The sequence below is a fragment of the Chrysochloris asiatica genome, unplaced genomic scaffold (genome assembly GCF_000296735.1).
Source record: "Chrysochloris asiatica unplaced genomic scaffold, ChrAsi1.0 scaffold00038, whole genome shotgun sequence".
NCBI lineage: Eukaryota > Metazoa > Chordata > Mammalia > Afrosoricida > Chrysochloridae > Chrysochloris > Chrysochloris asiatica.
This window is the reverse complement of record NW_006408556.1, coordinates 15,941,356-15,966,198: the sequence shown is the minus strand read 5'-3', so window position 1 is coordinate 15,966,198 and position 24,843 is coordinate 15,941,356. Positions and strand designations below refer to the sequence as shown.

The 24,843-nt window shown below is 50.5% G+C and overlaps 3 protein-coding genes across 7 annotated transcripts; 2 read left to right on the top strand and 1 right to left on the bottom strand.

Annotated features, from left to right (window-relative positions):
• Positions 1–12: 12 nt before the first annotated feature.
• Positions 13–6,553, top strand: NFKBIE (nuclear factor of kappa light polypeptide gene enhancer in B-cells inhibitor, epsilon). Its single transcript, XM_006860520.1, has 6 exons — positions 13–473; positions 2,809–2,911; positions 3,549–3,771; positions 5,087–5,175; positions 5,334–5,573; positions 6,488–6,553. The coding sequence occupies exons 1-6, from the start codon at positions 103–105 to the stop codon at positions 6,551–6,553; spliced, it is 1,092 nt and encodes a 363-aa protein (XP_006860582.1). The 5' UTR covers positions 13–102.
• A 1,898-nt stretch (positions 6,554–8,451) lies between these two features.
• On the top strand, positions 8,452–11,462 carry SLC35B2 (solute carrier family 35 (adenosine 3'-phospho 5'-phosphosulfate transporter), member B2). Of its 4 annotated transcripts, none has more exons than XM_006860516.1 (4): positions 8,452–8,611; positions 9,113–9,306; positions 9,705–9,859; positions 10,523–11,462. In XM_006860516.1, the coding sequence occupies exons 1-4, from the start codon at positions 8,601–8,603 to the stop codon at positions 11,453–11,455; spliced, it is 1,293 nt and encodes a 430-aa protein (XP_006860578.1). In that variant the 5' UTR covers positions 8,452–8,600; the 3' UTR covers positions 11,456–11,462. The 4 variants fall into 4 exon arrangements, with proteins under 4 accessions (XP_006860578.1, XP_006860581.1, XP_006860579.1 ...); XM_006860519.1 differs by having other exon boundaries at positions 9,705–9,863; XM_006860517.1 differs by having other exon boundaries at positions 8,458–8,611; positions 9,709–9,859.
• Positions 11,463–12,417: 955 nt separating this feature from the next.
• HSP90AB1 (heat shock protein 90kDa alpha (cytosolic), class B member 1) lies at positions 12,418–17,173 on the bottom strand. 2 transcript variants are annotated; one of them, XM_006860514.1, is made up of 10 exons: positions 16,991–17,173; positions 15,841–16,047; positions 15,575–15,734; positions 15,321–15,454; positions 14,902–15,210; positions 13,851–14,207; positions 13,596–13,743; positions 13,230–13,498; positions 12,776–13,109; positions 12,418–12,658 (listed from the first exon to the last, which is right to left on the bottom strand). In XM_006860514.1, the coding sequence occupies exons 1-10, from the start codon at positions 17,135–17,137 to the stop codon at positions 12,549–12,551; spliced, it is 2,175 nt and encodes a 724-aa protein (XP_006860576.1). In that variant the 5' UTR covers positions 17,138–17,173; the 3' UTR covers positions 12,418–12,548. The 2 variants fall into 2 exon arrangements, with proteins under 2 accessions (XP_006860576.1, XP_006860577.1); XM_006860515.1 differs by having other exon boundaries at positions 15,575–15,708; positions 15,845–16,047; positions 16,991–17,137.
• Between the last annotated feature and the right edge of the window lie 7,670 nt (positions 17,174–24,843).

Here is a 24,843-nt window from a genome sequence, read left to right as displayed (position 1 = left end):
TGCCGGCTCTGCGAGGCAGCCCCGCAACCCGGAAAGACAGCGCAGCGGAGCCCAGAGCCGGATCCTGCTCGAACCCGGCCCCCGCGGGCCGGCGCCGTGGGCATGTCGGAGGCGCGGAAAGGGCCGGACGAGGCGGATGAGAGCCGGTACGACTCGGGTATCGAGTCTCTGCGTTCTCTGCGCTCCCTGCCCGAAGCCACCCCGGCCCCGGCCTCCGGGCCCTCGGAGGGCGGCGACGGCCCCCAGCCATGGACCCAACCCCGGGCAAGCGCCGAGGAGCCACTGGGGAAGGAAGACGCGGATGGGGAGCGGGCTGACTCCACCTATGGCTCCTCCTCGCTCTCTGGACCCCTGCCCTTGCTGGGGGGCACCGAAGCCGAAGACCCTGCCCCAGGATCGCCACTCCTTCCCTCTGGGACGCTGAGTCCTCAGCAGCTGGAAGCACTCACTTACATCTCCGAGGAAGGAGACACGTGAGTTCGGGGGTGAAGCCGAGGCAGGACCCCTTCTTCCCAATAATTAGTCTAAGTCTCCTCGAGAGCCGCCAAAGGCCGGGCTCCCCACCTCCCTGGGACGATACCCTTCAAGGTACCCGCCAGGGAAGGGGCAGCCCCCACTCTCTTCGAAACTCCAAACTGAATTCCAAACTTTCAGCCAACTCTTGAGCTCTCACCAGGCCATCACCTCTCTGCCCTTCCTTTTGGAAGTGGGCAAAACTGACAGGGCCCTCCCCAGACGCCGGGAGCTCCAGCCAACAGCTTGGAAACCTATCAATAACCCACCCCTAGGAAGAGAAAATTCCCCTGACCAGTCCAGTTTGTTTGTTTTTCCCCTTGGAGAGGAAGAGGGTATTCTTGTTTACTCAGTATCTGGGATTCCCAGCTTCGGACCTCAAAATGCCCTGTCTCTAGGAACCAGGTTGCTAGTTACAGGTTGCCAGTGGAGGGTAGGAGGCTGGGGGGTAGGGGGTGCAGCTGGGGTTGGCCCTGAGGACGAGTAGGTGATCCTGGCTGGAACACCCTTGCCCCATAGACAGAGAGGCAGCTGGCTGCCCCAGCTCACTTCCTCCTCTGCAGAGAAAAGGGGAAGTGAAGGCTGGAATCAGTCTCCCCTTCACACTCCCCCACCTGAGCTCCCCAGGCCTTCTCATGTCCTTCCTGACCTCCTTACTATATTCTTACCCCCAGGTCCAGGTGGAGCTGGATAGAGACTGGGCCAGGGGGCAGTTGAGATGAGAAGCAGAAATGTGGGAGGAGAAAATTCCCCTGGCCAGTCCAGTTTGAAATGGAACACTACTAAGATGGGGGTTTGGAGGGTGGGGTGGCAGGTGGGTGGCTGGCATTTGAGATTGGAAACAGACTGGGGTCCCCACTCAGAGTGACTAGAATGAAAGAATAGGAATGGAGAAATCAGGGGGTGGGGTGTCAGCCCTGACCTACTTTTTAGAGGTGCAGGTGTCCTAATTCTGCATGGCTTTGGGCAAAGATGGTGGGTGGAAGAGGAGCGACCCCAGGACTTTTTGTACTCTGTGTGGGTCACCAGCCCTCAGGCCCAGAACCCCAAGATTTGGGAAGCTCCATGTAGGATACCTGCAGCTAACCTTTGATCCAGGAAGTGGGAGCTTTGGTCCTGGTCTCAGTCTTTAGGCTTCCAGCCCCACCTTTACCATCTCTATAGGAGGCAGGTGTACTCTATATGAGTCCAGATTGTGTGTGGAGGAGGAAGAAGACCAGGATTCCGCAGGGGCTCACAAGAGAGTAGGGGGACACTCTCTTCCCTCTGAGGTGTCTGGACTGTGGGAGGTCTGGAAGTGGGAAGAGGAAGTGGGAGGAGGAAAGAGAGGGAGAGGGAGGTGGCTGCAGGAATGTGACCCAGAGAGCAGGCCTTGGCCGAGAGGGGATTTCCAGAGAGGTTCCTCCACTCTCTCCTGGCCTCTTCTATTGCCTGCCTGCCTCCAAAGCCAGCCCCTGCTTGCCTAAGCAGCCCCCTCCCCAGCTCAGACACAAGCCCCTCACTCATGCCCCAAAGTAGCTGAGTAGCTCTCCTGGCCCAGACAGGTTTTCATTTTCCCCACCTGATGGAGGGAAACCCCAGGACACAGGAACTTCCCCTCCCAACTGCCCCCCTCACCCCTAATTACAGCTCTGGACTCCCAACAAACGCACATTTTTTACACTGCACAGACCTCCCCTCAGAAGTGCACACAGACATCAAGGGCCTCAGGTCAGGCCCAGCTGTTCTGTGCTGTCAGACAGTAAGACAGGATGCTGTGCTATCTCCTTGTGTGTCTTAGAGAGGGTTCTCTCCCATGGAATGTGGAACGTTGACTTGCTGGAGGGGTGACTCCACACCCCACACCCCTCTGTCCGGTCCTCCCTCTTGAGGTGGGAGGTGGGGAGCCCAGCCCTGGAAACCCCCGCTGGGCTCCTTTGTCAGCTTTCACTTTGGCTTTGAGCTGCAGCTGGCTTGGTAGGGCCCTGGGGACAGGGGGATGTGGGATTTGGGCAGACCAGGGACAGAAAGGCCTTTGCCCTGTCAGCACCCTGCCCACATCCCACGCAGCCAAGATTCTCCTGAAGTTCAGAGATGGAAAGTCGGAGCTACCCACCTCCCCGCACCAACTCTACACTCTAGGATCCTGGCTTCTCACGCCAACCCTCACTTCCTGGCCCAAACTCTCACTTCCTGTGCTTATCCTATAGGTGACTAAGTTAATGGTTGAGGTGTCGTTCTAACCACAGGACCCTAGCCAACTCTCGTTAGCCTGGGTCCTGACCCCAAGCCCTGCCCTGCCCTACTCCTCCCCAGGCTGGTCCACCTGGCAGTGATTCATGAGGCCCAAACTATGCTGCTGTGCTGCCTGGCTTTGCTGCCCCAGGAGGTCCTGGACATTCAGAACAACCTTTACCAGGTAGGTAGAGAAGGTGGGTTGTCCCCAGATATCAGTACCTGCCCCGGCAGCCATAGAAGATTCTTTAGGCTGCTCACTCAAGAATTCACATGCCAGAAGCTAAGAATCTCCAGATGTATAAGACAGAGTCTTTGCCCACAGCCTGGGGTTGGGGCCTCATGTCTGATTACACAGCCTGGTGACAAGAGATGGATAGAGAAGTAACAGCTGCTGTGGACTCCAGTGACGGTGTGGTACAGCCTGGGAGGCCTTAGCCCTAGAGGTCACATAGGAATGGGGCCTTGAAGGAGTTTGCCATCTCCAGGGTTTCCCCTAAAGCCCTTCCCTTCAGCTCAGCCCCTGGGAGAGTGAGAGGCTAGACCTGCCCCCATCTAGCCTTTCTCCAGGGTTAAGAGGGCCATAAGAAATACAGAGAGCAATGTCCCTCACCCTGCTGCCAGATCTTGGAGTCCCAATATTTAAGGAGTGACAGGGAAGGGCTTGGTAGTGTTTCCTTGTTCCCAGTCAGGCCCCTGACCTTTATAAGCTGCTCTCAAAGGTGCTGACAGGTAGGAATTCTTGTGTTCACTTCCAAGTTCCCAGGGGCGGGAACATGCCCTAGTGACCCTGTGACGTCACTCTGTCCTTGCGCCTACAGACAGCACTCCACCTGGCTGTACATCTGGACCAACCGGGTGCAGTTCAGGCTCTGGTGCTGAAGGGAGCCAGCACGGTGCTACAGGACCTGCATGGTGACACAGCTCTGCACATGGCCTGCCAGCGTCAGCACCTGACCTGTGCCCGCTGCCTGCTGGAGGGACAGCCAGAACCAGGCAGAGGACCACCTCACTCCCTGGACCTCCAGCTGCAGAACTGGCAAGGTATGGGCAGTCTAGAGGCCCTGCAGGGTGAGGAATAGGGCAGGAGACAGGGGCTGCAGTCTCAGGGAAAGGAGGGCCAGCTTGTTCATTGACATGTCTCCAGTTCTTGGCACATGAATCCACTGCTGTCAAGCCAATTCCGACTCATAGAGGACAGAGTAGAACTGCTTCATGGGGATTCCGAGCATGTAAACCTCTGTGGGAGCGGACAGCTCATCTTTCTCCCAAGGAGCAGCTGGTGGGTTTGAACCACCAACTATGTGGTTGGCAACCCAATGCTTAACCCACTGCACCACTGGGGTGGCTTCTAAGCACAGAGTTTCTCAGTGTATCGTTGGATAAAGGAAGAAAGGAAGGAATTTGATTTGGGATTTACCTAGCTAAGCAGAGAGCTGAATCTGCCCTCAGGATGTACCATGTAATAGAGAACTCATTCATTCATTCATTCAGTAGAAATGTACTGAGGGACTTATACATGCCTTATATAATTTAGGGGCTGGGCTTACATCTGTGAATAAAACAGAGACAGACAATACATGTAAGAAGTAAGTTAAGTCATGTGTTAAAAGGTAGTAAGAGCTCTGGAAAAAATAGAGTAGAGTAAGGGGACTAGTCTTGGTGTGGTGCTGTAAGATAAGCACTGGACTGCTATCTGCAAGATCAGTGGTCCAAACCTACCAGCCACTCCTCGAAAACCCAGTACAGGGTAACGATGAGTAACAACAACAACAACAACAACAACACAAAGGGAATCGGCATAGCAGGGTGGGGATGGGGACAGGGTTGGGATGGGCAGGAGACTTGATGTGATTTCAGGATCATCAGGGAGGGAGGACCTGCTGGAGCATGGACATTTGAACCTAGACTGTAGGAGATGAGGAAGGTCACTGTGAACTTCTACTAAGCTGAGCCGGATGGGGCAGGGGAGTAGGGGGGAGGTGAAGCAGAGGAGGGCCTGGAGGTGTGAGAATCCCAGAGAGTTCAGAGAAGGTGGCTTTGGCTTGAAGTCTAAGAGAGAATGTGGGGGTTGGGGGGGGGGCGTGGGAGGGGAGTCTCTCAGCAACCTAACCCTTGAACCGTGAAAGTTTCAATAATATGACTCTAAAAAGGTGGAAACTTTGAGTTCCTTTCCCCTCAGACTTTTGAGGGGGTTTTTGGGTTTGCCCTGTAACAGTCCTGTGATCAGAGGCATTGAGTGGGCAGCAGGTCCCTGTGGGACTGCGGAGGGGTACGGTTTGGAGGTCCCTGGAGAGAAGAGAGGGAGGAGTTGGCAGGTGTAGATCAGCAGCTCCCTCCCGCCCTCGCTATATTCCAGGTCTGGCCTGTCTCCACATCGCCACCCTCCAGAGGAACCAGCCACTTATGGAACTGCTGCTTCAGAATGGAGCTGACATTGACGCACAGGTGAGGCAGCCAAGTAGGGCACTGCCTGCTGCCTCACACGCGCCCAGCCCGGTCCCTGCCCAGTGCTCAGAAGTGGTGGTACTCACCTCCTCATCCGTGACTCAGGCCCAGCACAGGGCCTCTTGAGGACCTTGGCTGACATCCATATTCCCTTCCAGGAGGGCACCAGTGGGAAGACTGCACTGCACCTGGCTGTGGAAACCCAAGAGCGGAGCCTGGTGCAATTCCTGCTCCAGGCCGGCGCCCGTGTGGATGCCCGCATGCTCAACGGATGCACCCCCCTGCATCTGGCAGCTGGCCGGGGCCTCAGTAGCATCTCATCCACCCTGTGCGAGGCAGGAGCTGACTCCCTGCTTCGGAATGTGGAGGACGAGACGCCCCAGGACCTGGCTGAAGATGTAAGAGGCATACACACTCAATTCTCCAGGACCTCCCCCTCCCAGAGCAGGGACATGCACTGGAGTCAGCTGAAAAGGCCAGATTGGAAGTTAGGGCCCTCGGGTCTAACCTGAGCCTGCCTCTATCCACCTGTGGGACCTGGGGCAAGCTCTACTCCTCTCTGAGCCTGTTCCCTTAGTTGGACAGGGCCAGGGGACTCCGATTAGGACTTGTACAGGGGTTCTGCAGCTGCAGGATATCGGTCAAGCAGACCTAAGACAACAGAGGATGGTGCAGCCTGTGAGACACGGAGAGCTCTTGACCAGGGCGCTATACTTCAGCCTCCCTCAACAGATGGTTGCAGAGTAGGAATGCACACACATTTTTAAGCAAGGTGAAATCCAGACTTTCTGTGCACTGTTTCTCATTTTCATATATATAGTATAAAAAGCACTCAAAATGTTTTGTAAACACCCTCTTCCACCCCCCAAAATGCCAGACATGCCATTCTATGGTCCCTCCTAGTTTGAATATTCTGGCATTATGTTAAAGAATAAGGGCTTGCCTTCAGGAGCCCTGGTGTCATAGTGGGTTACAAGTTGGGCTGCTAAACGCAAGGGCAGCAGTTCGAATCCACCAGCCACTCCGTGGGAGAAAGAGGAGATTTTCTGCTCCCATAAAAATGTGTAGCCTCAGAAACCTACGTAGGATCACTAGTAGTGGGTGGATTTAAGGGCTTGCCTTAGGCCTGAGAGCAGTGCATAGCTCAGAGGGGCCACTCTCTTCTGGAAGTAGCAAGGCTTGTTCCCTGATGCACTTTAACTGGCCTTTCATGGAAAGGAGGTGGCCCAACAGCTTTCCCCAGCTCTCCTCTCTGGCCACTGCCTTTACTTTGACAATACCTGAGCCTGCTTCTCTCCTTTCTTTCTCTCAGCCCTTTGCTCTTTTGCCCTTCGATGACTTGAAGATCTCAGGGAAACCATTGCTGTGTGCTGACTGATGCCCAGCCACGATCTGGGGCCCAGGAGTGCCTCCTGTTCCCATCTGGAAGCTGGAGCCACAGCTGCTGCAATTGGGGCCCAGGCCATGTGCCGTTCTGGTGCCCTAAGGACTGCTGGGTCGCAGCCTGGGGCCAGCAAAGTCCTGAGTCAAGAGGAGGGATCAAAAGGTAGAAAGAGCCAGTCTGGAAGGAATAATTTCCCAGTGGATGGAGATTCTCAGAAGACCCCACCCCCGGCCCCACCAGAACCCCAAGTATCCTGGGCGAAGCCTATTTGCCTTTCCGGAAGATGCAGATGCTCCTATCCATGTTGGGTCAGCCTGAAAACTGCAAACCAGTATGAAAAAACGTGGACTCTCCTGAGTGAGGAGAGAGGCGGAAATATGAGCTATCAGGATGCTGGGTGGGGAGTTCCATCTTACTGTTGTCGAGAACTCAAAAAGACTTGTTACATAGTTCATGCTGAAGTCCCTGCCTAAAATGAGCCTTTGAGGGCGGGCAAGTTTCAGTAACATGACACTAAAATGGCAAAGACTTTTAAGAAGTTTTTCCCCTCTACAGTTATTTTGTCCATATGCATATCTATGTGTGTGTTTGTTGAGGGTTTTTTGTGGAGTGGGTTACTGGCTGCTAATCACAAGGTCAGTAGTTCAAATCTACCAGCATTTCTGCAGGAGAAATATAAGGCTTTCTGTTTCCATAACGATTTACTGCCTTGGAAACCCTATATAGGGTCATTATGAGTTAGAACTGACTCTATGGCACATAACCACCAGCCACAGAGTCCTGTGGCTTTGTGGTAGAGGCAGAGGGAGAAAAGTCATCCCCTGGGCCTTAGGGCCTCAACGGGGGTGGAGTCAAGCAGATACTGGTCCTCAGGCCCTTCCTTCCACCTCAGGCACCTACTTTTTCTATGGTATCTGAGGAGGGATGGGAAGGCAGGCCCTTGGAGACTTCACCACTGCCTTTAAAGGCTGCTATCTGGAGGAGCCTGGAGAGAAAGTCTAGTTTAGGGCACTGTAGGATAAGCAGTGGACTGCTAACCACAAGATTGATAGTTCAAATCCATCAGCGACTCTCGAAAACCCTATATAGGGTCACTATGAGTTGAAACTGACTTAACACACAAGGCAGCCTTTTAAAAGCTATTTTTATTTTCGTCCTTTCACACCTGTTTAAAGACCATGCTAAGTCAGACCTATGCAGGAGTAAAGAACATGTAGAAATAAACCAACAAGATGTCTATTATGTGGAGTTTATAGTCTAGCAAGTGAGGTAATCATTAAACTCAAACTGCCAAGTAATGGTGAGAAGTGCTGTGAAGGAAAAGGACAGTGGGAATGAAAAACTGGATGGTGGAGGGCCATACTTTGGGTGGTCAGGGAACCCCTCATTTACTTCAACTCTGACATAGGATGAGTAAGGGATGACGCGAAGGGAAAGAGCATTCAGGAGCCTGTGCTGGGAGAATTAGAGGAACTGAGAGCTGGCCAGTGGGGCTCTGCAGCGGGTAGCTGTGTGGGCAGGGGCCAAGTCATGCAGAGTTTTGAAGTCAAAGGGAGTAGGATACTGAATTGCTGACCCAGACAAAAAGGGAAGGGGGCATCTCTATCTTGTCATTGGGAAAACTAAGGAGGGGAATTGCTTGGATGCAGAATCTCAATGCCCCCCTCATTCAAAGTACATACGACAGTGGTCACCATTACCTCCTTGTGAGAGATAAGGGTGAACAGGAAGCTATAAGGAGACACCAGACCGGCGTCCTTCAAAGACTGGGCCTCTCTGCTTCCCCCTCCCGAGAAGAGCCCAGTTTCCTCAGAGCGAGCCACGTCTCCCTCCGGGCCGCGCGAGGGCGCTGTGGCCTGGCGGCGACCCCGGCCACGCCGTGGTCGCGGTAGGGGGCGGAGGGGCGGGCGCGGAGAGGGAGGCGGGAAGAGCGGTGCACTTCCGTTGGCCGCTCACTTACTGGTAGCTCCGGAGGCGGCGGAGGGAGTGCGCGGCCCGGGGACTGTATTCCCCGGCCCCCTCCGCCCCACGCGCCCGGACCATGGATACCAGGTGGGAAACTAGGGGGAGCGATGGCATCCACGTGACCTAGCCTGTGGGCCACGTGACTATCGCCCCTCCGAACTGGGGGCCGGGTGGGGTCTCGATTGCTGGGTTGAGAGCCCACAGAGCGCCTCCGGGAGCCTGTGGGGTCTTGTGCCCCGTGAATGTCTGCATGGAAGGTTGGGGCATCCTGGCGCTCCGGGAACGTGGGAGGAGAAGGGGTCACCGCCGCCGGCCTGAGTAGCGGCCTGAACAGCCGGCGAGCGCTGGAGGGAACAGAGGGAACCTGTGTGGCCGGAGGGGCGGGTCCATCCCTGGGGAGGGAGGGGGCCCGGCTTGGCCCACGCCGGTCCCCCTCCCTGCCCCCGGAGAGAGAGGCTCTTTGTCCGGCTGGACTGTAGCGGGGGGCGGCGGGGAGGAGATTCCGGGCCCTCCTCCAGTGTGGCCCCTTCTGGAGAGCCAAGTGGATGAGGAACTGTACTCTTAAACCTCTATCCGCTGCCCCTGCAGGTGGTGGGCAGTGGTGGTACTGGCCACGTTCCCCTTCCTGGGGGCAGGAGGGGAGGTTCCCGAAGCCCCGCTGGAGTCATGGACCCAGCTATGGTTCTTCCGCTTTTTGGTGAATGCTGCTGGCTATGCCAGTTTTATAGTACCTGGCTACTTCCTGGTGCAGTACTTCAGAAGAAGGAACTACCTGGAAACAGGTGTGTGTGGAAAGGGCTGGGGTTGGCTGGGTCTGGAATTCTGTCGCTGGCCAGCAGTTCAGACGGATGTTGCCTGGGAAAGGAGAAAGGGAGGAATGGGCCAGGGTTGCCTGCAGACAGTGTAGGGTGGGGCCAGGTGACTGCTCCAGGGAGGATTGGTTTGGTGGTGGTATGTGCTGTGGAGTCGATTCCATTCTGGCTCATAATGACCCTGCAAGGGGTTTCCAAGGCTGTACATCTTAACGGGAGCACAAAGCCTCATCTTTTTACCACTCATAGTTTAGAATTGATGGCTTTGAAATTAGCAGCCTGACTCGAAACCACTATGCTACCAGAGCTCCAGGGAGGATTAGTACGGTGGAAAAGATTTGGAGTGTGCCTTTGTGTGCCTTCTTCAGGTAGGGGCCTCTGCTTTCCCCTGGTGAAAGCCTGTGTGTTTGGCAATGAGCCGAAGGCTTCAGATGAGCCCCCTCTGACTTCCCGGACAGAGTCAGCAGAGACCACCCCCACTTGGCAGGCACTGAAGCTGCTCTTCTGTGCCACAGGCCTCCAGGTAGGTAGGCAGGCTCTGATCTCTTCTAGGGCTGGAATCAACCCTAGCAGTCCTGCTATTGCAGGTTTGCTGGTTGCTGTGAATGTGCTCTCTGCCCTCCCAGGGCACACTGCAACTGTCTTCTTGGAGGTGGGTTAATAGAAAGGCTGCCTTTTCTTTCCACTTCTCCGGTTTTCCAACATTGGTACTGGGCCCTTAGTTTCTTTTCTGTGATTTCTGCTGTTCTGTTATCACACTTCCCTCTACACACTGTCTTATATAGTAACTCCACTGGAAAAAAACTTTGGAGAGGAGGGGTACTCAGCCCTTCCCTAGTATTGCATATGAGAAGGGTGCTAGGATGCTGGCTGCAGGACACATTGGAATGGGGTAGTAGTTTTACCTTCCATACCAGGGTGAAGGGTGACTTGGAAGTCTTGCCTCCCTAAACTTGTTAAGTATAAGAAAATGCTTTGAATGGCTAAGTCAGCTCCAACATACCCATTCTATGAGGACAGAAGATCTGGGTAGTCTTAACCCTTTAAATCATGTAGCTTATTCTGAGGTAAAGAGTAATTGAGATCCATGTTTGCCACCACCACCACCACCACCACCACCACCACCACCCGCTCTGTTTTCCTTCTTTTGCTCACTGATTCAGCTTGTTTTTCCTGTCTGTACCAGGTGTCCTATCTTACCTGGGGTGTGCTGCAGGAAAGAGTAATGACCCAAAGCTACGGGACCACAGCCACAACACCAGGTGAGCGCTTCACAGACTCACAGTTCCTGGTGCTGATGAACCGTGTGCTGGCGCTGATGGTGGCTGGCCTCTACTGTGTGCTCTGCAAGCAACCCCGACACGGGGCACCCATGTACCGGTATTCCTTTGCCAGCCTGTCAAATGTGCTTAGCAGCTGGTGCCAGTATGAAGCTCTCAAGTTTGTCAGCTTCCCCACCCAGGTTCTGGCCAAGGCCTCCAAGGTGATCCCTGTCATGCTGATGGGAAAGCTGGTGTCGCGGCGCAGCTATGAGCACTGGGAATATCTGACTGCTGGTCTCATCTCTGTAGGAGTCAGCATGTTTCTGCTGTCCAGTGGACCAGAGCCCCGCAGCTCTCCAGCAACCACTCTCTCAGGTCTCATCCTGCTGGCAGGCTACATTGCTTTTGACAGCTTCACCTCGAACTGGCAGGATGCCCTGTTTGCCTACAAAATGTCATCAGTGCAGATGATGTTTGGGGTCAACTTATTCTCCTGCCTCTTCACAGTAGGCTCATTGCTGGAGCAGGGGGCTCTCCTGGAGGGGACCCGCTTCATGGGACGACACAGCGAGTTTGCAGCCCATGCCCTGCTGCTGTCTGTCTGCTCGGCCTGTGGCCAGATCTTCATCTTCTACACCATTGGGCAGTTTGGAGCTGCTGCCTTTACCATCATCATGACCCTCCGGCAGGCATTTGCCATCCTCCTGTCTTGCCTCCTTTATGACCACACTGTCACTGTGGTGGGGGGGCTGGGTGTGGCTGTAGTCTTTGCTGCCCTCCTTCTTCGAGTCTATGCCCGGGGTAAAAAACGAGCAAAAAAGGCAGTACCCACTGAATCCCCTGTACAGAAGGTTTGAGGGAGGAGGTAGCTAACTCAAGGGCAAAGTACAGGTTTTTTCCTTAGTTCCAGAAACTAGCTGTGTGGGTAAAGAATCCAGGAGGCAGCCTTTCCCTTTGCCTTAATCTCCCCTTCCAGTAGGCATGCAGTCACTACAGGTGGGGTATAGCCAAGGCAGCAGACTTTTCTTGACCTACTTACCCCTCAAGACCCCAGTGCTAGCTCCACATCAGTACCTCACCTGTGCTTGTCCCTTATACCTTGAACACTTGCCCTTTCAAACTCACTCACCTGGAGACCTGCAATTCTTACTTTGGTGAGAAAAAGCACAAAGTGTATTAAAAGTGCCAATGCTGCTTTCCCAGGAGGGAGGGTGATGGTGCTGGTAAACCCCACCCGGCACCTTCACCCTTTGCTAGGCTCTGTTCCAGGAGCTCCTTGCAGGTTATGGTACTTTGAAGATGTTACTTTTTGCTTATAATTTTATTTTATTAAAATTGCTGTAAAGGACTTGGGTCCTGTGTTTTTGAGTATGTATGTATGCTTTGGATGGGAAAACTAGAATACTACATTTAGAGACCAACTCTTATGACTACTGCACCACCAAGCCTTTCCCATGTATGCTGTTGATGGAGTCTAGGGCTTTGTTTCAAACAAAGGCCCTTTAAGTTCACCAACTGTTCCCTAGAAACCCTATATGCAATTTGTCTTTTGAGTACAGAACTTGACCACCACACATTGCTTTGAGTGTGTATACCAAGGATGAAATAATAGCAATGTGAAAGGCAATATCATATCCACAAGGTAGATTAGTACTGTATAAAACGGTATCATTTTATTTTGTATACTTTAATATCAGAACAAAATAAACAACAACAAAAAAAACAACAACAAAAAAAACCACAATACACAACATCTAACCACACTCCCAAATAAGGGAGGGGTAACAGGGCCTGAGGACCTTATATCCTGCCTTATTACACACAAGGCCCAGGAGAAAAAATAATCACTAGTTTATCAGCAGATGGAGCCAGGTGGGACAGGGCCACTCAAGGCTTTTGTGGGAACCACAGGGTAACTACAGAGGACACAAGTTTTGAAGGTAGAAATGACTAATCTACTTCTTCCATGCGAGATGCATCCTCATCACCCTCAAGGGGGGGGATCTCATCAGGAACAGCAGTACTGGGTTCCTCAGCTGTCACTTCATCTTCATCAATGCCTACAAGGTAAAACAAAAGAAATTCGGTGAACTAAATAGCACTAGAGTCACCTACCTAAGAGAGGAATCCTCCCCCAAGCCTTTTCGCAACACCAGGGTAACAGAGGTAGTATTCACCTAAACCCAGCTTGATCATGCGGTAGATGCGGTTGGAGTGGGTCTGGGGATCCTCAAGGGAGAAGCCAGAAGAGAGCAGTGCAGTTTCAAAGAGCAGGACCACTAGGTCCTTGACAGCTTTGTCATTCTTGTCTGCTTCAGCCTTCTGCCTCAGTGTCTCCACAATGGGGTGATCTGGGTTGATCTCCAGGTGCTTTTTGGCCATCATGTAGCCCATTGTAGAGTTGTCTCGCAGTGCCTGGGCTTTCATGATCCGTTCCATATTGGCCGTCCAGCCATATGTGCTAGTCACAATGCAACAGGGTGAAGACACAAGTCTATTGGAGATTGTTACCTGTGGACAGGGTCAGAAAAAGTTAAGCGTATCCTAAGCAAAAAAAAAAAGTAAAAGTTGTCCAGTAGTTGAGCAACCCCAGAAATACACTGTAGAATACATCGTCCCATAATTGCTTACCTTCTCAACCTTCTTATCCAAGATTTCTTTCATGAGCTTACAGAGGTTCTCAAACTTGGCCTTGCTCTCTTCCATTTTCTTTTTCTCCTCTTCATCTTCTGGGAGCTCTAGGCCTTCCTTGGTAACTGAGACCAAGGTCTTCCCATCAAATTCCTTGAGCTGCTGCACACAGTACTCGTCGATAGGCTCAGTCATATAAACTACCTCAAAGCCCCGCTTTCGTACTCGCTCCACAAATGCAGAATTGGCTACCTGCTCTTTGCTTTCACCTGTAGGGGGTTTATTATACATGAGTATGTCTTACATCCTCAGATATCAGGTAAGCGCTGCATCCCTGACCCAAAACCCATACAGTCTCCAACGCACCAGTGATATAATAGATGGACTTCTGGGTTTCTTTCATGCGAGAAACGTACTCAGAGAGAGAAGTCATTTCATCTCCAGACTGTGAAGTGTGATAGCGCAGCAGCTCAGAAAGGCGTCGCCGGTTAGTAGAGTCCTCATGGATTCCAAGCTTTAAGGATAGGAAAAAACATTCAACTTACATGGAAATCTTGTTCCCTCCTCAAACCTATTTGCATTAAGACACTAGGCCAGTGACAAATATTTCCCCATCCTTACCTTTAAATTCTTAGAGAATGCCTCATAGAATTTCTTATAGTTCTCCTTATCTTCTGCCAACTCAGAGAAGAGCTCAAGGCACTTCTTCACAATGTTTTTGCGGATAACCTTCAAGATTTTGCTCTGCTGGAGCATTTCCCGGGAAATGTTGAGGGGCAGGTCCTCGGAGTCCACCACACCTCGGATGAAGTTGAGATATTCTGGTATTAACTCATCACAGCTGTCCATGATGAACACACGGCGGACATAAAGTTTAATGTTGTTCTTTTTCTTCTTATTCTCAAAGAGGTCAAAGGGAGCACGGCGGGGAATGAACAGCAATGCTCTGAATTCCAATTGACCTTCTACTGAGAAGTGCTAAAAAGAAAAAACCACACAAATAAACCTGTAAAATGGCTTTTAGTTCCATCTGAGACCATTTAGATAAGACAAAGATCCTTTCCCCCAAAGCACTGCTAATGTTCTGACTCATAGCAGCCCTGTATAGTTTCTGAGCAGCAGCTGGTGAGTTTGAAATGCAGGACCTTGTGTGATCCTGTGCTTATGCTACAAATGCCACATCAGGGCTCCAATGCCCATTAATTAACTTAGAGTGGAAGTGACTTTAGCTATCTATATCCAATCCTTGGATGAATGAAGAATCATTGAAATCAAAGCCTTGGGTAGGGTGTGACTGCCAGGTCTTTCACTCTGAAGGGTGACCAGTAAATGGTCTTCCTCATGTGACTCCCTAGCTTTCACAGGTCCCAGTTTCTAACCAGTCAGGCATGTTTCATTTTCTCATACAGGGGGTGGGGGACATATGGCCCTATAGAGGCAACCACAGTTTCAGTTCTGACTCACTGGGGACCCAATATAGGGGTTTCCAAGAAGCAGCTGGTGGGTTTTAACCTTGTGGTTCACAGTCCAGTGCTGATCCCATAGTGCCACACACCCTGCCCCCCGAAAGTACAGCCATCACATTAGGGGATGAGTCAAATTAAAAATTCAGGCAGCAATACCTTTCTATCCTCTACCCTTTCTCCTGAGCCAATATGAGAACGCTTCTCACCTTCACTGCCAAGTGGTCTTCCCAGTCATTTGTAAGGCTCTTATAGAACTCCCCATATTCCTCCTGGGTGATGTCATCAGGATTTCTGGTCCAAATGGGCTTGGTCTTGTTCAGTTCTTCACGGTCAATGTATTTCTCCTTGATTTTCTTGGTCTTCTTTTTCTTGTCCTTCCCACTATCATCTTCCTCATCTGAGCCCACATCTTCAATCTTAGGCTTCTCTTCTTCATCCTTATCTTCTTCTTCTTTCTCACCTTTTTCCTCCTCTGCCTCATCATCACTGATTTCCTTTTCTCGTTCCTTCTCCAGCTAGAATTACCAAAAAACAAGTCAGTTTAGGGAAAGCAGAAGATGGGGACATTAAGAACTTCTCCTGAAAAACAGACACCTAAACCAGAGGATTCCCAGCCCACACTCACATAGAGGGTGATGGGATAGCCTATGAACTGTGAGTGCTTCTTCACCACTTCTTTCACTCGCCTCTCCTCTAGGTACTCTGTCTGGTCTTCTTTAAGGTGCAGAATCACTTTGGTACCCCGACCAATAGGTTCACCTACAGAAGTCATTAAGAGCTGAAGCAGGTGAAGACTGAATATATAGCTGTATGTAAGATCAAATACTTTTAGGAATTCTAACCCATTCAGTCAAGTAACAAGAAACCTATAATACTTACCATGGTCAGCACGAACAGTAAAGGAACCTCCAGCAGAAGACTCCCACGCATACTGTTCATCATCATTATGCTTTGTGATCACAACCACTTTCTCTGCCACCAAATAGGCAGAATAAAAGCCAACACCAAATTGCCCAATCATAGAAATGTCTGCACCAGCCTACCAAAAAGAATTTTAAGTAAATTAAAAATTTGAAGAAATCATAAGCCAAAGAACATCGACAAATATGAATGGTACGTAAGTAGCTGAAATAATTGGTATATACCTGCAGAGCCTCCATAAATGCTTTGGTGCCAGACTTGGCAATGGTTCCCAGATTATTTATGAGATCAGCCTTGGTCATGCCAATGCCGGTATCCACTAGAGTAAGAGTGCGCTCCTGGGGGTTGGGGATGATGTCAATTTTCAGCTCCTTACCACTATCTAACTTGGAAGGATCTGTTAAGCTCTCATAGCGAATCTTATCCAAGGCCTGGAGTGTAGGAAAAGAACAGGTATGTTAGGTATCTGTTTTTAAATCCACCAAAGTTAATCCCTTGGCATTTCTACCCCTAACAACTTCAATTTCGATTAACCATTAAGACTGAAGAAGCAGTTCTTTTATTATTATCCCACAATACTAGGTGGTCCTCCAAGGGAGGTCCCTAAAACCCTTGCCTCCCTTTCAAACTCAAAAGTGTCACATGGATGGCTGTGCATCATCAAATCACATCCAACTCATAGCAACCCTGATGGGTTTTCTGATGCTGTACATCTTTTTCCTATGGAGCAAGTTTGATGGGTTCAAACTGAACAGCTTTCCACCAGCAGCCCCCATTGTAACACTATACCATTCAGGGGACCTTAAGAACAAAAAAAGGAACTAGCAAGCTTGAACCACTGACCCTGTGTTTCACAAAACTACCAACTACTTGGCAGGCCAGTGCTTTCTCCTTCCTTCAGTGCCACACCAGGGGTGCTTATTCCCTTCAATAATGCATACCAACATATAGTTCTCTTGTAAAGGTAGACCAGTTTCTGAAGCCATTTCTCTTCTAATAACCAGTGTCAGGGTTTTCAGAATTGTCAAGACAAGCCTGATTCTTCCAGTTTTGCTCTACACTCCCTTACCAACCAACTCCCACGCTGTCCAACTTCTTTAGTTATTCCAGTGAAAGTAGTGTTGGCTACGCTTCTGAAAACAGACCTCCATGTCCTTTCTCTCAGAAATCTACAGAAGGTGGAACTTTGGCAGCCTAAAGCACTGACTATCATTCCTACCAAGAAGCCTTCAGCAGTTACTGCTGGTTAGTAGTCCAGTGCTTATCCTACACTGCCACCACACCAGTAGCCCCACCTAAATGTCAAGCTACCATGCATCACCTTCCTCAAGGGTGCTCAAACACTACATGGATGTAGAAGCCCAGAATACTCACATCAGAAGCATTTGAGATCAACTCCCGGAGAAAAATTTCCTTGTTGGAATAGAAGGTATTGATGATGAGTGACATAAGTTGGGCAATCTCTGCCTGGAAGGCAAAGGTCTCCACCTCCTCCTCTCCATGGTGCACTTCCTCAGGCATCTGCAATAAATCAGAGAATTACAAAAGAACACAATTCTGTATTTGATCTTTCACCAGACCTCAGAAGTTTCTCTAAATTGTTAGGTTTCAGCTAGGTGCTAATCCATTCCAAAGGAGAGCGCCTTTTCTTTAAAGATTGCAGATGCACGCCAAGAAAAAAAGCCAATTCAGAACAAACGTAACAAAACTGGCTTTAAACAAACGTATCTTAGATCATCGTTACTCGCTGTTCTAAGGATCCCGTCTCCCCATTAGATTAAGAAGCCCAGGGAAAGCCCCACATATTTTAACATGTAAACCACTACTGCCTTTTTATGACAGAAAAGAACTCTCGATACTAGATTGAAAGTGAAACAGCACTAAATTAAAACCCTTCTCCCATTACGCACTAAGTCGTGATAACACGGAATCTCTCAGGGACTAGGAACGCTGCCCCACTCCGAATGGGAAGATCGATGGAGATCGTCCAGGGGGAGTAATTAAATCAGGACAAAGAACCGAGAAAGCAGCAGCCCCAGCTTGATCCCACAACCCAGAGGCAGCCTAAATCCAACTAAGATGGTGGCCACAGCCCGCCAGGCCGGCCCGACCCTCGTCACTGCCGGACATGCGCCGGCCAGGGCCCCGCGAGGAGGGGGCGCCGTCGCGCAGCCGCCTCCGCCCAGCATCCGGGCACCGGGGCGGGGCGCCGGGCTCCAGAAGCTTCCAGAAAAATCCCAGTTCTCGGTAAGGGGCGGGGGTAAGAAAACCCATGGAACCTTCCAGAACCCGCCCTTCCCCCACCCCCACCGGGACTGCAGGAAAGATGGAAGGAAGGCCACAAAAGGCCCACAGCGCCCTCCACTAGCCGGGAACCCACAGAGAAAGGACCCGCCTGCCAACTTGAAAAACGTGTCCAGCCAGAAAAACGGAGAGATGGCGGTGCCGGGCAACAACGTGCCGAGTCACCTCAAACGCACACACCCACACCACACCATGAGGACCCTCTGCGCCCCCGTAGCCATGTCCGGAAGTGAAGGGGCCAACATGGCAGCGTCCCGGGGAGGCGCGGCCACCACGTGCTGTTGACCACCCCTCTTGCCCCACTCCGGGCCTACCTCGCCCAGGTCGCCGACCGGGCCCAGCCCTTTCGTCCAAGAACTGGAAAAAGGAGTGAAATGAAAGGGGATGGAAGACACCCACCCACGCCTTAAAGAAACAGTTGCCCAAGGCCGCCTCGGCACAATACCTGGGGCTTGAAAAGGCGAGCAGGGTAAAAACAACTCCACAGATAGACGGAATGAGAAAAGCGGGGGTTAAAGACCAGACTTACCTTGAAGGAGAAGAGCTGCAAGAAGCAAACAGCAGCGGGAAAAGGCCAAGCACAGCTCGCACTAGGCTCGCGGGGGTGACTCAAGAGAGTTGCTGCGTGCCCCCAGTCGCTCTATATAAAGCGAGCACAGCCCAACGCCGTCCCGGGATCCCTCCGCCTTAAAGGAGGATGCGCGTTCGCCGCGCACCTGCTACCTCCCGCCCACCTTGACGTCATTGTCCAATATGGAGGGGCGGTGCGGGGGAGGACTGGCGAAGCCGATAGGCTCCGCAGGCGCTTGGTCGCTGTATGTAGGAGAGCTACAGCCCGTTCACACACGTGCTCTAGTCTGTTCTCTGCCACCCCCCAGCCCCCATTGAGAATGTAAATACAGCATAAGGTGGGTTTTTGAGGAGTCCAGTGATCTAAAAACCGAAAAGGTAGCCGCTTCCACCCTAGGAGAGACCCAGACTCAGGTCAAAGGAGCATTTTTAGGTGGAAAGATTCCTCGTAAATAGTCTTTTGCGTAACAGCACGGTTGTAGGCGGCTAACACCCGCACCGGGGCTGCCGGGCCTGATCTTCCTCCTAGAATGCTATACACATCAAAACATGGGGAAGTAGCTTCCTTGAGGATTGTGTAGAATTTGAGAGTGCATTTCCAGGCAGCCTCCTAAACCCGACCAGCCCGAAAGCAGGGGAAAGGCCGGGGTTTAGCTATGGGGCGGGGCGCCGGTGGGAGGCAGGGCGGAGCGCCGGCTAGTGGGGAACTCTTTGTCGGAGACCGGCGGAAGGAGCGGTGGAGGTACTACAACCCTTCCAGCAGTTTCCAGGCGGCTCTCGATGGCCCCGCCCCCGCTCGCTTCACCCTCTCCCCCCCAGACTCTGCCCCTCCCGCTGCGGCCGGGGCCGCGTCTCTGCGGCGGCTCCGCCCCACGCCCTATTTCTCCTCCCATTTACTTTGGGCCCTCCCAATCTGGACCCTCTTCCTGGCTGCCCCAGCTCGGCCCACAGCGAGCCCCGTACAGTAGCGGGGGTGCTTTAGAGTAAAGATTTACTGACACCTCTCCACCGCCGTCAGTCACACAACACATGGGTTGTTGGGGCGGCTCCCAGGGCGCCGATTTCAGCTAGTGGATAGGGACAAAGTTGTTACAGGATGAACCGTCTTGGGCTCTGCAGCCGCCCACGTGCAGAGTGCGCAGGACGTGAGTCCTCCTTACACCAGCGCATCGAAGTGTTTCGCGAGCTGGTTTTGATGGGTTTTGTGGTTGGTTTTTTTCGCTTTCCAGTGCAGCTGTCTGGGCCTATGTGGTGGGGGGAAGGGAAGTCTCCAGGGATCTTGCAGGGTGATTGGGATCTCAGAGGCGGCATCAAGAATGATGGCTGAAAGGCAGTTCACTGCAAACGCACAGAACCAAGTTGTTCCCATTCTGCTGCGGTAACGGAATCTCAAGACTCTGCGCCTGCCCAGCAAGTGGCAAACATCAAGCGCGGCCAGCTGGCAAAACTATTTTTGTCTTTCCAAGACCTCCTCCAGGAAGCCTGCCGGACTCAGCATTTCCGGTAGAGAATTGCCCCTCCCTGTTCTGTATATGCCCATCAGCTCCTTTCCCTGCCTTATTTGCCCCTGAAGTATTAGAAAGAGGTTCACCCACCACCACACTGGGGTGCTCCCTTACCACCCCTGACACACTTCTTTCACATTCTTTGTTCCTTTGTTGAATTCCAAGGAAAAAAAAAGACTCCTGCTCTCCTCTTTCTTGTACCATCCTCCACCTTGTAGTCTCTCCTTGCCCTTCTACTCTCCTTCATAAGATCCGCGAGGAGCAGATGCAGAGATGCCCACACAGAACAAGGAGCCCCCAGCCAGGGGAGGTCAAATGAATATGGGGAGGCACATGGGCCCTGTTGTCAGGAATGCCGCAACATTCTCGGTTTCTGGTCATACCTCAGCACATCCTCCTCCCTGTAGGCAGAAGGCGCCTCATCTGCTCAAGCTCACAAAGAGCTCTTTCACATCTCAATGCTGAGAGGAGGTAAAGCAATTCCATTTCTATGAAAAGGAAACTACAGCTTTAGTGACTGCCCCAGGGTCTCTCAGCTCACAGCCCTTGCTGCACCAGCTCCCTCCCTGCTCCAGAAATGGCATTGTTGTGGTTGTTGTCAAATGCCATCGAGTCCATTCCGCCCCATAGCGACCCTGTATAGGGTTTCCAAGGAGGAACTGATGAGCTTGAACCACCGACCTTGCAGTTCAAACGGCTTTGCAGTTAAGTGCTGTAGAGTCGAGTCCACTCTGACCCATAGCGACCTTCCCATAGGGACCTTCTATAGGGTTTCTGAGGAGCAGCTGGTGAGCTTGAACCACCAACCTTGCAGTTCAAACTGCTTTGCAGTCTGGTGCATTAACTCACAGCGCCACACCAGGGCTCTATTAAATGGGGTAGGAACTCTCTATCCCCTCTGGGACCCAAGTCCAAATTAGAGTAGGAATCACACCCGTGAATGCGTTTTTCCTGACGTGTCCTCTCTGGCAGTGTCAGGACCAGAGCTTCCTCAGGCTCTTCCCCAAAGGAGGAAGTCTCAAATCTCAAGCACCAGCACAGAAATTCACCTTTCAGTTCCATTAAGCCTTTAGGCACTACTTCCTTTGACTAAAAAAAATCTGTCTGAGCCGGGCCTCAGGATGCAGAGATGACCACACAGAAAAAGGAGCCCCCAGTCTAGCGGAGCTGCAGCAGGCTAAGTAAGAACCAGAAGCTTGTGGGAGGAGGAGCAGAGGCCCCAGCTCAGCCAGGAGAAGGGGACACGCTTGATGGTAATGGCTAGCCAGGCCACTGCACAGGTCTCCTGGAGAGGGAAAAGCTTGGAAAGGCACAGAACTCCAAAGAGGGACCAAAGTGCAGAAACCCATGAGGGAGAGAGGAGAACCCCTGCTGCGAGCTGCAAATGCTAATGTAAGGACGTAGGAGTGAGAGAAGTCACTAAAAATCATTTAAGGGGTGTGTGTGTGTGGTGGTGGCTTCAAACTGCCTGTGTTGTGTTGTGAGGTGCCGTCGAGTCAGTTGTGACTCTATATAGGGTTTCCAAGGAGCAGCTGGTGAGCTTGAACCGCCGACCTTGCAGTTCAAATGGCTTTGCAGTCTGGTGCATTAACCCACAGCGCCACACCAGGACTCCTCAAACTTCCTAGGGTTTCCTTAAATCCGGCACCACTTATGACTCTCAATGATCCCCAAATGTCCTTTATTCCCAGTCAAGTCACAAAGGCCCAGCTCAGGTTTCTATTGTCAGAGGTTGGTCAGCTAAAGCAGGGGTTTGCAAACTAAGGTCTGTAGCTGGTGGTCCCACTACCTGTTTTTATAAAGTCTGTGAGCTAACAGTCCTGGTGTGGTGCTGTGGGCTAATGTGTCAGACTGCAAAGTCATTTGAACTGCAAGGTCGGTGGTTCAAGCTCACCAGCTGCTCCTTGGAAACCCTATACAGGGTCGCTAAGGGTCAGAATCAGAATCGACTCAATGGCACTTAACAACAACAATGAGCTAACAGAAGTCCTGGTGCGGTGCTGTAGGATAAGCGCTGGACCTTAAGGTCAATTTGAACTGTAAGGTTCAAACTCACCAGCCACTCCTTGGAAACCCTATACAGGGTCGCTGTGAGTCAGAACCAATTTGACAGCAGCACTTAACAAAACAACATGGGCTGATCAGGAAAAGTATGCACCAGAGTTGTATTCTTTCACATACTTACTTAATATGCTGAACGAATAATCTGAGAAGCTGGATTATATGAAGAAGAAAGTGGAATCAGGATTGCAGGAAGGCTCATGAAACAACCTGTGATATGCAAATGACACAGTCTTGCTTGCTGGAAGCAAGATGATTTAAAATACTAATGACGATCAAAGACTACAGTTTGCAGTATAAGTTGCACTTCAGTGTAAGGAAAACAAAAATCCTCAAGACTGAATCAATAAATAACATCATGATAAATGGAGACAAGATTGAAGTTTTCAAAAACTTCATTTTGTTTGGATCTACAATCAATATTCATGGAAGCAACAGTCAAGAAATCAAATGATATATTGCATTTGGGAAATCTGCTGCAAAAGACCTCTTTAAAATGTTAAAGAGTGAAGATGTCATTTTGAGGTCTAAGGTGTGCTTTAAATCACTTCATATGCATATTAAAGGTGGATAATGAATAAGGAGGACTGTAGAAGAATCCATGCATTTGAATTGTGATGTTGAAGAATATTGAAGGTACCATGAACTGCCAGAAGAACAAACAAATCTGTCTTGGAAGAAGTACAGCCAGAATGCTCCTTAGAAGCCAGGATGGTGATGTTGTTAAGTGCCTCTGTTGAATTGAACTGACAGCCTTACTGTTCAAACCAACCTTGAGGTCCAGTTCCGATTAGCTCATGTTGTTGTTGTTGTTAAGTGCCATCCAGTTGTTTCTGACCCATACCGACCCTGTATAGGGTTTCTGAGGAGTGACTGGTGAGCTTGAACTACCAACCTTGTGGATCAAACAAACTTTGCAGTCCAGCACATTAACCTTCAGGGCCACGTTCCGAAAACAGGTAGTGGAACATGGTGTCAGGAATGATCAATCCCTGGAGCAGGACATCATGCTTGGTAAAGTGGAGGATCAGTGAAGAAGAGGAAGACCCTCAGTGAAATGGATTGACAGAGTGACAGCAGCAACAGGCTCAGACATAGGGACAACTGTAAGCATGGAGCAGACTTGGGCAGTGTTTTGCTCTGTTGTGTGTAGGCTTTGTTATGAGTCAGAACTAACTCAACTGGCACCTAACAACAGTAACATGAGCTAAAGGTGATTTCCATATTTCTAAATAGTTGCAGAAAATCAAAAGGAAAAGATAATTTTTGACATGTAAAAATTATATGAAATTCCACTTTCAGTGTCCATAAATAAAGTTTTATTGAAACACATGTAGGAATTTAATTGTGTCCTCCAAAAATTATGTCTTGGATTCCTAACCCACGGGTATAATCCTGTTTGGAAATAGGGTCTTCTTTGTTATGTGAATACGCTACCATTATCAGTTTAGGGTATGTCCTAAACCTAATAACTTTTGTTATTGTTGTTAGGTGCCAAGGAATCAGTACCAACTCATCGGGACCCTATGCATAACAGAATGAAACACTACCCAGTCCTGTGTAATCTCACAATCGTTGCTACATTTGAGCCCATCACTGCTGCCACTGTGCCAATCCACCTTGTTTGGGGTCTTCTTGTTTTTTTCTGACCCTCCATTTTACCAAACATGATCTCCTTCTCCAGGGACTGGTCTCTCTTCACAGCATGAGAGACGAAGTCTGGCCATCCTGGCTTCCAGGGAGTATTCTGTCTGATGCTTTGGTGTTGTCTAGGTACAACCCTGCCATCTGACAATAATGACAATTTTGGTTTCTACCTTTTGGATCCTTGTATCTTATATCTTTTTTAACTGCTCCAACTAGGATCTGAAGAACGATGATGAGCAGAAACGTCTTTGACTCATTCCTGATCAGACAAAGAATGCTTTTAATAGCTCACCATTGAGTACAATATTTGCTCTTCTATTTCTAACTTGTTACAAGTTTAATCTGGATGGATATCAACTTTCCGTTATCTACTAATGCTTTTATTTTGTTTTGATTTTGGTTTATTTGCCTTTGATTTGGATTTTGTTTTAACTCCCTCACTCTATATGAAGAAGCCCTAGTGGTGCAGTAGATTACCAGTTGGGCTGCTAACCGCAAGGTCAGTAGTTCGAATCTGCCAGTAGCTCCATGGGAGAAAGATGAGGCTCTTTGCTCCCGTAAAGATTTACAGCTTCAGAAACCTTGTACAGGGTCGCTATGAGTTGACAGCACGCAACCACCACCATACTATAGGAGGGGGGCTTCAAACAGTTGTAGAAAATTCCATTATCTTTTCATTCCATTTTCCCATAAACTTTTTGAAGCCCTCTCATATATGTGGTTAATTCATTAATACACCCCCCCCCCCATAAACAAACAAAACCCAAACCTGATGATGTGAAGTCAATCTGGCTTACGGCCACGCATGTGTTACAGAGTAGAACCTCGGACATCCTAGGGTTTTCTTGGCTGTGATCTTTACAGACGCAGATGGCTAAGCCTTTATTCTATAATGTTCCTGGATCGGTTTGAACTGCCAACCTTTTGATCAGTAGTCAAGCAAAGTTATTTGTGCCATCCAGAGACCTATAATTCATTGTTGTTGTTATTAAGTGCCATCGAGTCAGTTCATAGCGACCCTTTATAGCGTTTCCAAGGAGTGGCTGGTGAGCTTGAACTAATGACCTTGTGGTTCAAACCAAACTTGCACTCCAGTGCATTAGCCCGCCGCCACCTAGACTAATACTAAATCAACCTTGA

What these genes read in the sequence shown, in the direction of transcription:
- NFKBIE (XM_006860520.1), top strand. Translation starts at nt 103, where the DNA reads ATGTCGGAGGCGCGGAAAGGGCCGGACGAGGCGGATGAGAGCCGGTAC. An exon ending in ATCTCCGAGGAAGGAGACAC is followed by an intron (nt 474 to 2,808) that starts GTGAGTTCGGGG and finishes ACTCCTCCCCAG; the next exon opens with GCTGGTCCACCTGGCAGTGA. An exon ending in CCCAGGACCTGGCTGAAGAT is followed by an intron (nt 5,574 to 6,487) that starts GTAAGAGGCATA and finishes TCTTTCTCTCAG; the next exon opens with CCCTTTGCTCTTTTGCCCTT.
- SLC35B2 (XM_006860516.1), top strand. An exon ending in AAGGAACTACCTGGAAACAG is followed by an intron (nt 9,307 to 9,704) that starts GTGTGTGTGGAA and finishes TGCCTTCTTCAG; the next exon opens with GTAGGGGCCTCTGCTTTCCC. An exon ending in TCTGTGCCACAGGCCTCCAG is followed by an intron (nt 9,860 to 10,522) that starts GTAGGTAGGCAG and finishes TGTCTGTACCAG; the next exon opens with GTGTCCTATCTTACCTGGGG.
- HSP90AB1 (XM_006860514.1), bottom strand. Translation starts at nt 17,137, where the DNA reads ATGCCTGAGGAAGTGCACCATGGAGAGGAGGAGGTGGAGACCTTTGCC. An exon ending in TGGATAAGAAGGTTGAGAAG is followed by an intron (nt 13,110 to 13,229) that starts GTAAGCAATTAT and finishes CCCTGTCCACAG; the next exon opens with GTAACAATCTCCAATAGACT. An exon ending in CATGATCAAGCTGGGTTTAG is followed by an intron (nt 12,659 to 12,775) that starts GTGAATACTACC and finishes TTTACCTTGTAG; the next exon opens with GCATTGATGAAGATGAAGTG.